At 32.2% G+C, this 14,480-nt stretch overlaps 1 protein-coding gene across 1 annotated transcript; it reads right to left on the bottom strand.

Annotated features, from left to right (window-relative positions):
• Positions 1 to 4,570: 4,570 nt before the first annotated feature.
• LOC107644016 (uncharacterized) lies at positions 4,571 to 7,156 on the bottom strand. Its single transcript, XM_088487535.1, has 5 exons — positions 7,067 to 7,156; positions 6,597 to 6,644; positions 6,480 to 6,521; positions 6,193 to 6,366; positions 4,571 to 4,600 (listed from the first exon to the last, which is right to left on the bottom strand). The coding sequence occupies exons 1-5, from the start codon at positions 7,145 to 7,147 to the stop codon at positions 4,571 to 4,573; spliced, it is 375 nt and encodes a 124-aa protein (XP_088343661.1). The 5' UTR covers positions 7,148 to 7,156.
• Between the last annotated feature and the right edge of the window lie 7,324 nt (positions 7,157 to 14,480).

Here is a 14,480-nt window from a genome sequence, read left to right as displayed (position 1 = left end):
AAATATTCCTAAGTTTTTATATGTTTCAATTTTGTCCATCAAATTTTTGATTTGCTATCCTTATTGTTAATTTTTTGATAATTAATATTTTTCTTTCTAGTTATACCCCCTCATATCCCCATCAATCTATCATCATCATCATCATCATCATCATCATCATATCTCTCTCTCTCTCTCTCTCTCTCTCTCTCTCTCTCTCCATAATCATCGAGTAACCACTATCGGCAACGGTGGCGGCAACTGCAGGGAGCCGAAGAGGGCGAGAAGAAGGCGGCGACAACTAATGGGAGTTGGGTATTTACGGCACCACTCTCTCTCCACCAGCATCATCATCTCTGTCCTCACCATCATCTCGACCACCATCATCATCATCTCTCTCTCTCCGTCCTCACCATTATCTCTACCACCGTCAAAATCGAGCAACCACTATCGGCAGCGGCGGCGGCAACAATTGTAGGGAGCCGAAGAGGGCGAGAAGAAGGCGGTGGCAGCTAACGAGAAAGGGACAGCCTTTGCGGATTAAGAGAGTGAGCTTGGTGTCATTGTTGGGTATTTGTGACACCACGCAGCAGCGGAGGTTTCTCAGAAGTTAGGGGTATGCAATTTTTTTATTTTTTAGTTTCCTGAAAACTCAATATAGGATGTGAATCTGAAATATGTCTATTGCAGATATATAATTGTTATTGTTGTTATTGATACTATTATGTTTTGTTTGTGAAGAGATAGTTCAAAGTCTCGAAATGGGAGTGGATGAAATCTTGGGTTGATTTTGATGTAGTTTGAGATGTATTTTTTGTGTTTATTGGCTAGGTCTTTGGATTATCTTAAAAAATTTTGGAGTTGATTGTGATATAAATATTGTTCTTGGATACGAATATTTGGTAGTGCTTCAAAGGAGGAGAGAGATGGCTTCAGTGGTGCTGGAATTGTGTAAAGAAGAAGAAAAAGATTGGTCATCGTCAAGAATGGAGCCCGATGGAGATGGTGGTGATGGAGAGTCGGAGGAGAAAGAAGGAGAAAAAAAAAAGGGGTATGGCCAATGATGATGGAGAAGGAGGTTGATAGTGGTTGCTCGATGATGATGCTGGTGGAGATGATGGTGAGGATGGAGAGAGAGAGAGAGAGAGAGATGATGACGATGGGGATTGAGGGGTATAATTGGAAAGAAAAATATTAATTATAAAAAATTAACAATAAGGATAAAATTGATGCAAATTGAAAATTTGATGGCAAAATTGAAACAAATCAAAACTTAGGGATATAGAAGATGAGGAAGTAGTGGAGAGGAGGTAGTGAGAGTAGAAGATAGTGAATCTTGTTGCTGAGATGAAGTTGGTGGTATAGAAGAATTGGAATTTAGAATGGGAGGAGGATTGTGGAGTTTGATTTTGATTAATGTTGGGAGAGATAGCAGAAAAAACATAATTAGAAAAAGAAGTAGAGGGTAAAAGATGAAAGAAAATGATAAAAGAAGTATAAGGAAAGGACAATTTATCAGAGGGTGAAGGTGAAGCAGATTTTGAATGAAAGAGTTTATTATATAAAAATCTTTATTCATCAAAAATAATATGCCTAAATATTACTCTCTAATCAGATGAGGTAAGACACTTGTACCCCATGTGATTGGATGCATTATCAAGACCAATAGAAGGTGTTGACTTATAATCAAATTTATGAAAATGGTATGGTTTCATGCATGGATAGCATGCACATTCAAATATCTTCAAAAAATTGTAGTGTGGAGAATGATTATGGAATAACTCATATAGAGAATGATGGCCAATGTGTATAAAAGGTAATCTATTGATTAGATAGACTACAAAAAGGAAGACATCATCCCGGTGTAAAAGAGGAATTGATACATTTGCAAATATTGTCATACCAATTTCTGTGATATGGCGATGTTTGTAGTCTGGCCTCCCATTTTGTTAATGGGTAGGAACAAGAGAAGTGATGAGATATTCCATGTGTTGCCAAGAACTGAGTGGAGGTTTTTGACAAAAATTCTCTGCCATGACTGCACAGTTTTAATTTTTCTTCCAGTATGGTTTTCTATTTGGTTCTTAAATTGTATAAAAGCTTGAAGAGCTTATGATTTGGTTGTTAACAAAAAAATTGAAGTGAAATATGTAAAGGCATTTACGAAGGAAATATAATAGTGAAATCTATGAAAAGAAGAAATTGGTGAAGAACCTCAAATGTCAATATAGATCATATCTAATGGTGCATGAAACTAAAAACATCTAATTGAAAGGAAAAATAATGCATCTTTACTAAACAATAAGATTCACACAAAGGTTCTTTTATTGATTATAAAGGTGGAGTTGGAATATTACAATTTTGCATAACCATCATAACAATTTTAGAATTTGGATGTCCTAACCATTTGTTCCATAGATGGTAATTATTAGTACAAGAAGCATTAAAGCATCTAACTATATTAGAATCAACAAGCAAATCAGAATTAGAAATTGTAACATTCTTGAAAGCATAAATTTTACTCTTAGGTGCTCCTTGAAGTAGAACCTGATAAGTATTCTAACAAATAACACCACTTGACAGCATGAAATTGGAAATAGCAATTATTGTCTTGTGCAAATCACTGCACGCTTACCAAATTTTGTGTGATTTTTGGTGAATGCAAGAGTTAATCTAAGAGATATTCTTTTTTGTATCTAAAGAAACAAGAAAAAATTTGCCAATACGAGTTATGTCAATACCTTGTCCATTACCTAACACAATCTGATCAGGTCTAGCATACTCATTGAATGTCAAAAAATTGTTGGAATCAGATGTGACATAGTGACTAGCACCGGCCACTGGTGTCAAGAAACTATGCAGGATCAGAAACTAAAGATGGTGTAGTGAGATAGGCATGTAGTGTATGGTATGATGGAGGAGGAGGTAGTATAGAAGCCTGAGATACTATCGAATTGAATGTGGTTGATTAGTATACTTAATCAAATTGATGAAAGAAATTTAGAACAATGTGTCCACGTTTAGAACAGACTTGGCAGAGAGGGCGATTATCTTGAGAAGAAGAACGTTCACTTCTAAATAATCTTGCACCTTTGCCTCTTCTAGAATTTGAGTTTCCACGAAAATTTTCCCTTCCAAATTGTGTTCTCTGTGCATAATTTGCTTGAACCAAAGGACTAAGCTCATTTTTTTAGAAATGATCAAACATATTCTCATGGGATAAAATTAAAGCAAAGATTCAGCCTCAATAAGAGAGACGTTTTCAGATTTTGTCATTACTGAAGATATGAACATTGCATAATCCTCAAAATGGCCATCGGTAATAGCTGAATTGTGATCATTAAGAGACAAGGTATATCCAATTCTAGCAAAAGAATAAACAATCTTAAGAATTTGTTGAAGATAATTAGCAGCTCAAAGACCCTTGTTTTTAACAGATTTGAGAAAAATAATCTTGAATGATCTCCCAAACTTGATAAACAAATTTACAATCAAGCATACGATTCTTGAATGATTCATCAATTGCTGTAAGAAGTCAAGCCATTAAAGCATGATTTTTGAGTTTCCATACCTTGTAAGTTGATGATTTTCTGCCTGCAGCTTTGGATTCTTCAGATTCAAATTGAGGAGGGATCTTATCTTTAATGATATGATCTCCCAAATCATTTGCATTAATTACATATAACGCGAGTTTACTACAATAAATTCTAGTTAAAACGGCGGTATTTTTGGGTATTTACGGTGGTTTGAACCGTCATTATTACCAGGAATGACGATTTTAGAAAGTGACGTAATTCTGGGCGCCATTCTAGTTATTACGGCGGTTTTAAAAAAATTGCAACAATTCCCTGGGTTAAAATGGCAGTTTTTGGATAGGTTAAAATAGCGGTTCAAACCGCCATTATTTCCAAACAAAATGACATTTTTTGGTTGGTTAAAATGATATTTATGAACTAGCATTTTTACCTTAGCAGAGTGGCGTTTTTGGTTGGTTAAAATGGCATTTAAAACCGCCGTTTTTACCAAGTTAAAACGGCATTTTTAGTTGGTTAAAACGATATTTTGAACCGCCGTTTTTACCCGGATAGTGGCATTTTTATTGGTTAAAATGGTGTTTGAAACCGTTTTTTTTACCTATTAAAATGACATTTCATGTTGTTTAAAATGGCAGTTACAAGCCACCATTTTTACTGGATAAAAGTGACATTTTTATCGTTTAGAAAAGTAGTTTTAACCGTCGTTTTTACCGTGTTAAACAAATAATTTTTGTTTAAAATTTCACAATAGCAAAAAATCATAATCCATAAATAAAATATTACGTAATTCATAAATAAAGTAGTAAACATAATATATAATTTTTTTAGTATTGAAAATTAAAAGTAATAACTCCAATACAAATAAAGTATCAACTATAGCATAATTTTTTAATTCTAAATGTCTTCATTTAGATTGGCTCCAATTTCTAGCAGTGTGTCACATACATCTCATCTATAAAACGAGGTAACTTGCTTGGCTAATACCTTGAAAGTAAGAATAACATAATATCATGATCTTGTTTCTTCCTGTGAATCTTCTTTCTGGCTGCTCAATTTCAAAATATCTTCCACCAAAATTTTGCCATCTGCTTGAAATGAAAAGTACAAATAGTAGTAATTATTCACTCTGGTAGTTGAACTAATTGACAAATTTAGATTCTTTATCTGCTCCTATTTATAATCTTCCTATGGTTACATATTCTATTATTCTATCTAGGGGTGTTCATGGCCCGGTCCGAAGACTCGGCCTAGTCCTGAACTTTTTAGGGGCTAATTTGGTGTGATTTCATCGGGTCTAGGTTCGGGTAAGGGTCTCAAAGATAGACCCGATCATTATTTCGAGTCAGGTCCGGGCCATAGCTCGGGTCATCCGAACTCGGTCCGGTGGCCCGGTCATCATACACAATTAATATTTTGTGTTATTAGTGATGGATGATGGCTATTCTTATGTGAAATTTAAGTACTGTAAATCTTAATATTTTGTGTTATTAGTCATTATAAGACTATAGTTAATGCTTTATATTTAAAATGCATAAGACTTTAGACTAATGCATAATATTGTGTTATTTGTATTGATTTAAATATTTAGTGTTATTAGATAATATTAGTACTGATTGTGGTTATGCTTTAATTTTAGGGAAGGGTTGGTTCTTATTATATTTTTCTAAGTGAATTTTACCATGTCAAATAATGGTTGGAGTCTTAGACATTTGGATATTTTCACATGCTAACTTATAAAAAGGTAATGCTAACGGCCCGGTTTTCATCCGATTTTTACCCGGTATAATCGTGGCCCGAAAGTGTGTAGGTTTCATCGGGTTTAGGGCCGGGTTCGAGTCTAACAAATAGGTCCGGTATATATTTTCGGGTCGGGTCTGGGTCACATCAAACCCGGTTTCACCCGGCCCATGAACACCCCTAATTCTATCAATACATTTAGGAATTGGGTTTTGTCATCACCAATTCTTCTCAACACTCTATTATTTTCCATATTGATACTTATATATTACTATAGATATTAAATCCGACAAGGTTGAGTACGAGCGAACTGGTTTGATTCAATCAGTTAAATCATGTCATATATGCTAGTCTTTAAAAATAATTCCAAAATGGCTACTGTGGGAAACCGAACCTGGTATCTTCAGTTTATAAAACAACAACAACCATGATAAAAAAAAATCAATTATTACACAATAGCCAAACAAAAAAGTAATTTTAGAGAATCCTTCCGCTTATGACTTCACACAATTTAATAAAGTTAATTGCGCAACAATTGGCCACTGTCAAAGTCAGCATCTAACTACATCTATGTTATAAAGGATGGTAGGTAGGGGACTAAATGACACTAACCATGTGAAGAAACTCTGAAAACATCAAACTAGGAGCCACACTGTTATTTTTAATGGACCTTTCTATAAGTATGTATGATTGAACCTCATCTAGTAGCTAAAACAAAAAACAGAGGTGCATTAGGAAACACCAAAAACTTGTCCATCCAGCAGCACCGAAATCTTAGAAGTCAGAACAGCATTACTTGCCATGATGTTTCAAAGTTACAATTCCAAAAAATAATTGAACTTGCCTATAAGCAATTCAGATACTCCATATCATAACTAATAATCGAAACCAAAACTATAACGCAATGATGATAACATAAGCAAGCAAGAAAGCAACTCACCAAGTAGGAGTTAATCTGAAGAGCTTTATCTTTGAGCTCAGGTTTAACTGTGAGCTTGTGAAATCCAATTTTCAGCTTCTTCGAGTTCAAAGCTTCCTTTGGCTTCTGACTTGGTGGCTTGAAGCGCAAGAGCAAATCAACGAACCACGAATGGTTTTCCTTCAATTTCTTTACCTAAATTATACCAAAAAAAGGCAGAATGAATAATTGAGGTAAAAGCACAAATTTATACATGCAAACTGGAGAGAGAGGGAGATATATATATATATATATATATGAAGTTGTACCAAATTTGGTGGAAGATCTGAGGAGGGGGATAAGTTTTCGAGCTGAGTGAAGAAGAGAGTGAATAAGTCCCACCAGAGAGAAGTGTCGACGGAAGAATTCTATAATAATTTGCATACCTTTTTTTTTTCAAGCCTCAAGAATTCTTCGAGTTCCTTGCTAACTAACTGAAAATTTATCAGACAAATGAACTGGTTCACAATCACAAATTTATGACAAAACCTCAACAAAATCCACCTATTCTTAAATTTGTGAAAAAATCTTATACAATGTAACAATACTATATGATACCAGACTCTGAGTTCTTACACTATTATATGTCACAACATGTCTTCATTTTTTAGATTTACAAATTTCATGTGTACCTATATACCTATACCTATATATATTGTATTTACTAGTGGCCTAACCTCTAAAATAAAAGGTTTTAAGAGCTAGATGCTGTGTGGCAAGATGGTTTAGATTCAATTATAACCCGAGCTCCTGAAGCAAGCCTATTGATTAAAATTAAACTTGTCAATCAATGATTGAAAACTAAAGACTCAAAGTTACTTTTGCAATGAAGTTTAGACATAGAAATATGTTTTACCTGTCTGTAGGAAAAGTCATGCGTATGGGGTTTGTCAAGTAGAAAACCAAGCAAGATTAGAAGTCCAAATGGGATAGTCATCAAACCAAACACTCCCTATGAAGAAAGATCATAATACAATATAAGTGACGAAGTGCACAAAAGACAAGAAAAAACTGTGCATTTGATTTTTAAAAAATAAAAGGTTGCAAGAGCTAACCATAGGGCCTATAAGGTGAACAAAGATAACACTAATGGAGAATCATAATAGTGCTCCAATAGAAGAACTGAAGGCACATAAACTCTGTATATCAACAGCAAGTAAATAGCTATATTTCAATTTGACTTGCTCAATTCAATAGATGGAATTTAAACCTTTATTTTCCTGTGAAAGAATTGAGATTGAGAAACTTTATTCGTTTCACTTGCTTTTGTTCCTAAAACGTGTATTGATATTCGATGTGCTCAATTCCTACCTTGTTGTGTTGTCATGAAAATATATTTTGCTTGATCATGAACATATGAATGAAAGAAATTAACACATCACAATTTTTTAATTTTCCACGTCCACAAGAACAATAGCCATCCCAATTCAGGTTGCCCTGTTAAAGAAGACTAATATATGAACACAACTAACTTCACATGAATCGAGTCCATACAATTCTTGATAGCACCACTCGCCTGCCAATTAATCCACCGAGGTTCATGAAAAATTGCAAACCAAATCAACGCTACTAAATTCATGTGCGTGCTGTAACTAACATGTAACTAGCGTTCATCATCTAAAAGAGTACGGTATCGGCAAAAAGTAAAGCAATTGATTGGTAACTTCTAAACGGTAATCCAAAGCGTAGTTTTATTCAGATAAAAGCTAGAAGAGAATGATAATTAGCAAAATCATACCTTGAAAGGTAGAAATGAAACCGCAGTTAGTTAAACGCATTTAGAATATCCTAAGGATGATTCCTCTATGTCTTGTGATTTCAACTCTTCACTTGATCTGCACATTTATTCAAAGGTTTCATACATATGAAAAACTGCTCAGTTTGTTAAGCCTATATGTTCCTATCAGATGTCAATCAAAATCAATTACAAAAAGAAACATTAATCCAAAGTTCAAGCCACAAAAGAATTCCTAGAGTTACTACTTTTCAATTTAATTTTACTTTATCATTAAATCATGATTTCATCATCATTATTATGAAATGTTTCAACGATCCCTTCTTCAGAAACCTTAGCTCCTATAGTTTTAGTAGTTGTAGTTGCCATTTCGCAAAATTTGTCATGTATTCTGAAATTTTGGATCAATAATTCAAGAGATCGAAGGAATTAGAGTAAAATATTTTCAAGAGAACAAAGAAAAAGAGGAAAAAAACCTACCTCGCGAGCTTGTGGGAGGAGAATCTCAGAGCACAGTAACTAGATGGGCGAGATTGCCGGCATAGGAGAATGCCACCAGAGGAGATCATCGCAATAGGAGATGTTGCCGGAGGAGACCGTCGCAGGAGGAGATTGTCATTGGAGGAGAGGTCACCAGAGAAGATCAGCGCTGAGGAAGATGTCGCTGAATGAGATCGTCGTTGGAGGAGGTCATCGCCGGAGGAGATCGGTTAAAGGATGTCATTGTCGGAGGAGATTGGTCAAAGGAGATCGTCACAGAAAAAATCACTGTGGCAACGATTCAACCTTTGTGTTTCAATGGAAAATGAGAATTTGATTAGGGTTAACTTTTTTTTATATAGCAGTGATAATGGCATTTTAAAACTATCAGAATTAACAAAAACCACCATTAAATGCAATTCAATTATGACAATAATAAAAAATGTCATAATATCCAGATATTACAACAGTTTTACAAAATCGCCGTAATATTAATACTATTTTATGTCTTTTTTTTGTAGTGGTTGTTGTCATCTTTAATGATTATCATTTGTTAGTTTATCAAGAATGGATAAAGAAGAAGAAGTATTGGATTGAATAGAGATGATTACACCATAGATCGAATGGCTCTATAATACCATGAGAGAATCAGTGCAATGAATGTAAAGCATGAAAACAGAGAAAGAGTAATAAAAGCAAAGACTGAATAGTTCTTATTATTATTGCACTACATTAGACACAACTATATATAGTAAAGAGAGGATACAAGAAAAGGAGGAAAAAACTATTACAAAGTTGTTACAATCTTAACAGAATAACTAACTTGGCTTCTATACAAGTAGTCAGTAACTTGAAGGCTAAGTTTTGTGATCTTTTGTGCTTTTATCCTCATTAAGGACGGAAGTATTTTATTTGAAAATTTTTTTAATCAATTTAATAGTTTATTCTAAAAATAATCTCTAAAATATTATAAAATAAATTAATTTAATTTTAAAAGAATTCTATGTTTTAATTTTAGATATCATATGATATGATAAGATAATAAATTAATGACACATGTTATAAAATAATTGATTGATATATCATATCAATAATATAAAATATCATACCACATGTTATCATTTTATACAGAATTAAATTAATTCTTAAAAGCACATATATAAATCATTGTCATTTATAAAATTTTAAAAATAAGTTAAGATAGGTTTAAAATAAATCTTTTTTTTCTTTTTTCATAAATCTTAAAATTTTTATTAATTTAAGTGTACGTACTAGTAATTCTAATATCATTTATTCGCCTGTACAAGCAAAACTCTTTCTACAAAGAATAATATATAAAAGGATAATATATTATTAATTTTTTATTTTTTTTTATACATCCAATTGTATATATAAACGTAATAATCGAAATACAGAGATAAAGTACACATTTTAATCTCTAAACTCTAAACTTGTAGAAAATATAAAATTAAAAAAATATTTTGCATTTCCTTGTTACTTTTACAACCAAATAAAGTTCTATATTTATTCTATTTATATTTTTCATTCAAAGACACAATTTAAAGATTTTTTATTTAAATAAATTAAAAATTATTTTATTTGTTGAAATAAATAATTTTAAAAATTATTACGAAATTACGTAAGATTACTTATCTCGTTTACACTGTAAACGAGATAAGACAATGCGCGTGATACGTGTATATCTCGTTTACAGTATAAACGAAATACAGTAAGATAAACTTCTAACAGCTATAAAAAGGTGTGCAACTCTTGGCATTCTCGACTTACATTTCATAGCTTCTTCTCCTCCATTTTTCTTCCCAAAAATAGGCAAAAATGTCTAATAGTAGCAGATATGTGGTTGTCTGTGTACCCCAATTGTCATATGAGAAACAGTGACAATGGGGTGATATTTGAGTGTGATACTCCGTTACTGTTCCGCACTTGACACGTAAGTTTGTTGTCCGAGTTGAAGAGTCTGATATTGAGCAACCTTGGTGGTTTAGGGAGAAAAGCGATCAGAAGGATGGGGTATAGGTTGCTAGCACCATTGGGTCATGGAGTTTTTTGGTTTCACCTGTATCGCCTCCAGGGCGACGAGCATGTGCGATTCATGTTTGACATCCATAGCAGAATCATGGTGGAACAAGTGATGGAACTTTCCGCCGAGGTTAGTGACGTTGGTGGCAGTGGATCCGCCCACTCGACCTTTGTGTAGGATGACCCACCTCTCGCACTACCACCGATTCATGTTGCTAGCCCAGTGGAATACATGGACGTCGGTGATGAAGACTCCGTTGAAGAGTACGTTGTGGATAGCAACGATAGTGATTCGTTTGAAGATGATGATAAGCAGGAGTTTGTACCAGAGACGCCAGCCAAGGTAGCGGTGCACTATGTGTTGCCTCTCCCCACCCGATTCCGACGCTATCAGATGTACCAAGTCACTATCATGCATTAGATCTGGACGCGATGCATGAGAAAACTCCTTTTCCAAGCACCGGGAAAGACGATTACAACCTAGACGATAGAGTGGAGTTTTATGTCAACCACAGAGTCAAAAATAGAGATGCAATAATGCAGGGTGTGAAGAACTACAGCATCCGCAGAAGTGCTGAGTATCGAATGGTCGAATGGAATCAATTGAAGTACCATGTTCATTACTGCCAAGCTGCAACTGGATGTCTTTGGAGTCTCTATGTAGTCTTCCGACAGAACTTCGGATACTAGTGAGGTCAAGTTTAATTGTGGCGTATTTACTCATTCATGATTGCTATATCTAGTGTAGTTTTCAACCATGAATGTTTTATTTTGTTAGGGAGGCCTGGAGAGTTGGTGGAGCGCATACATGTTTAGCATCCACCATGTCCTAAGACCATCGACAGTTAGACAGCAGCCTCATTTGCAAGGTCAACCTTCTGTTGATACAGTCCAACTCATCCGTCAGCATCCCTATCCTGTAGGGTGTAGTTCGACAAAACTATCACTTCAAACCCTTGTATTCTGTGTTTACATCGCACTTTCTGTAATGAATTATCGACACAACACTTATACAAAATACTTATACAAAATACTAGGTAAGATAAGGTCAACATAAAGTACATAAAATATTCATACGAAATATCGAAATATCATGAAACCTTAAGAAAATATAATACTACGTAAGATACAGTTAATAACATCATAATCTACATAAAATACACAAATACATCATGGGTGCTGGTGGTCATGGTAGTGGAACTGATGTCCAGTGCCACAAAGACATTCACTAAAGTAATTAATAATCTAATTATTAAATTTTAACTTAATAATTTAATTTAGGTAAATACAAAATTACATAGTTCACTTAAAAAATAAATTTTAGTTGAATAGTTAATAACTAAATTAAAACTTAAGAAACGTGTAACCAATAAACTAACTTCAACGGTTGGAAAAATCTATCAAAGTATTTAACATCTAAATTAATAATTATGTAGTTAAAACCTTAACTACAAAAAAATGAGAACCACATTCCTAGAATTATCCCCTATCAGTAACACGTTGCTAACGATACAAATTGTATTCTAGTTCTTGGCAAGTATCCTAACTGTGTCTATATGTATATGGGATAACATAAACGTCAAGATAAGAAAACTAACCGCAAAATCGGCTGCCCCGATGTAGTGCCAAGTCGCGTTTAACTTATTGATGTCTGGATCATGTGCATCTGCGCACGCCATCTTCGTCTTACTCGATAATATGGTCAGAAAGGGGTAGAAGAGAAGAGAAAGTAGTGAAAATGTTCGAAATAGGACCCAAAACTTCGCTGTAAATGACATCTATATATAGTGTGTTACCTAGTCTTATCTCGTTTACAGTGTAGACGAGATAAATTTGCACGGTAAACGAGATATACACGTATTTTGCATACTATCTTATCTCGTTTACAGTATAAAAGAGAGACATATAAACTTATCCCTGTAAACGAAATAAATAATTTTACGTATTTCTATAATAATTTTTAAAATTATTTATTTCAACAAATAAATTTTTTTTAAATTTATTTAAATAAAAAATCTCACAATTTAATGAATGAAAGCGACAAGGTTGTGTTCGGAAAAAGGAAAAAAAAAAAAAGAATACTTTAACCACATAAAGAATTTGTTTTTGAAAAAAAAAATTCTCAAAACAATAATAAAACATTAACCTCAAAGATTATCTTTATATGATAAAATGTATAAAATATGAGATGATATTCTGAAAATGTTTTAGATATCAAAGTTTGATATAGGTTTTTTAAATTTGCTTAAAAAATAATATATTTTCATTTTTTAAGTTCGACGATTATTTACAATTTTTTTTAATTATTTATTTGTACGTCAAATGACTAATAATTCAAAAGAAAATGAAAAGGGGTTTTGTTTCTTTTTTTATATAAAAATTTTAGTTTTAAATAAATTTATTAAATTGCCAAAAAAAATTATAAATAAAATAAGTTATTTTTTAATAAAATTTAACTATTTTTTATGTGTCATTTTTTAACTGATTTTTATTATGATAATAAGCTATTAAATTAATTATTAAAATAATTTAATTAGGAAAAATTATTCTAAAGGACCGTTAAGAAGATTTAATTATTAAAAAGGACCTTTAATACTAAAATTAGTAAGAAGGACCAAATCTTTTTATAATATTTAAGAAGAAGAATCAAATCTTTTTATAAGGAGATAAATATATCCTTAATTATTTTTTATAATCTTTAATATATGTTGTTTGATTCTCAACGTTATATAGATATGTATGAATATTCACTTGAGATTAATTAGTTAATTAATTTAAAAAAATTACTCTAAAAGATCGTTAGGAAGATTTAATTATTAAAATATTAATTCTTAACTATTTATTTATTTATTTTTTATAATTTTTATATTAACAATTTTTTTTCTAAAATTTTAGTAATTTTATTATTTATTTATTTTTTTATTTTCATGATCTTTTGTCTTTTTTTCTCGTTAGCTAAAGATCGCAAAAACAAAAAATAAATAAAAAATAATCAAATAATAAATGTCTACCATTCAATTATTAGTAAAAGTATGAATGAATATTCAAATATTTTAATATTTTTTTATTAATTTTTTTCGAAATTTTTCATGTCTACACTATTGTTGTGCACAGTGCACATATATATATATATATATATATTTTGCAAGATTTACCTAAAACAAAATTTGGAGCACTACTGTCTCTAAAATTACATTGTCTAAATAGCTCTTAGATGGCTTGTTCACCTAGCTTGCCATATTTTGGAGTACTACCCTATTGACAAAACTGCTGAAGAAGGATTGACCCAACAAGAGTATCTTACTACTTGTTCAGAATTTCAATTGCCTCTTCACTATCCACGCTACACCAAAGGTGACTATGAAATCATGGAGGAGTGGAAGGTGGGTTCAGAATTTCAAGTGCCTCTTCACTATCCACGCTACACCAAAGGGGACTATGAAATCATGGAGGAGTGGAAGGTGGATTTGCTTATTCAGCAGTATGGGCTAAGCTTCAAGGGCACCCTTCATGACAAGAGGACTTTTTATAAAAAGATTTATCTCCTTATTATAAAAAGATTTGGTCCTTCTTACTAATTTTGGTATTAAAGATCCTTTTTAATAATTAAATCTTCCTAACGATCCTTTAAAATAATTTTTCCATTTAATTATATATCATTACTGATACTCAAATGTTCTCATATAAATTTAAATCAAATAATGTATAATCAATTTGATACTTAGAATAAAATTTGTACCTTTTTTTTCGTATAATTTAAAAGGTTAAATGATATTTATATAAAAATTTAATAATTTTGTTAGATAAATAATGGAGTATAAATAACGTGAATAATAGCTGGATTGCATTTCAGGTCTACTAAATATGAAAATAAAATTTACCTCTAATTATTCATCTCAATTCTATTTTTACTTTTTACATTTATAATTTAACCTTTCAAAATTTTTACCACAAAAAAAAATCACCTAATAAAAAGAAACATCCACGAAACAAAGAAACATCCATCTAATAAAAA

Source organism: Arachis ipaensis, chromosome B5, assembly GCF_059453495.1.
Source record: "Arachis ipaensis isolate K30076 ecotype BB chromosome B5, ASM5945349v1, whole genome shotgun sequence".
Taxonomy (NCBI): Eukaryota; Viridiplantae; Streptophyta; class Magnoliopsida; order Fabales; family Fabaceae; genus Arachis; species Arachis ipaensis.
This window is presented reverse-complemented; position numbering and strand designations above follow the sequence as displayed.

Excerpts from the sequence above, each read along its gene's own strand:
- LOC107644016 (XM_088487535.1), bottom strand. The coding sequence starts at position 7,147 with ATGACTATCCCATTTGGACTTCTAATCTTGCTTGGTTTTCTACTTGAC. Across the intron at positions 6,522-6,596 it reads TGAGGCTTGAAAAAAAAAAG|CTCGAAAACTTATCCCCCTC; the intron begins GTATGCAAATTA and ends TTCTTCACTCAG. Across the intron at positions 4,601-6,192 it reads TTCAGATTAACTCCTACTTG|ATGGCAAAATTTTGGTGGAA; the intron begins GTGAGTTGCTTT and ends CATTTCAAGCAG.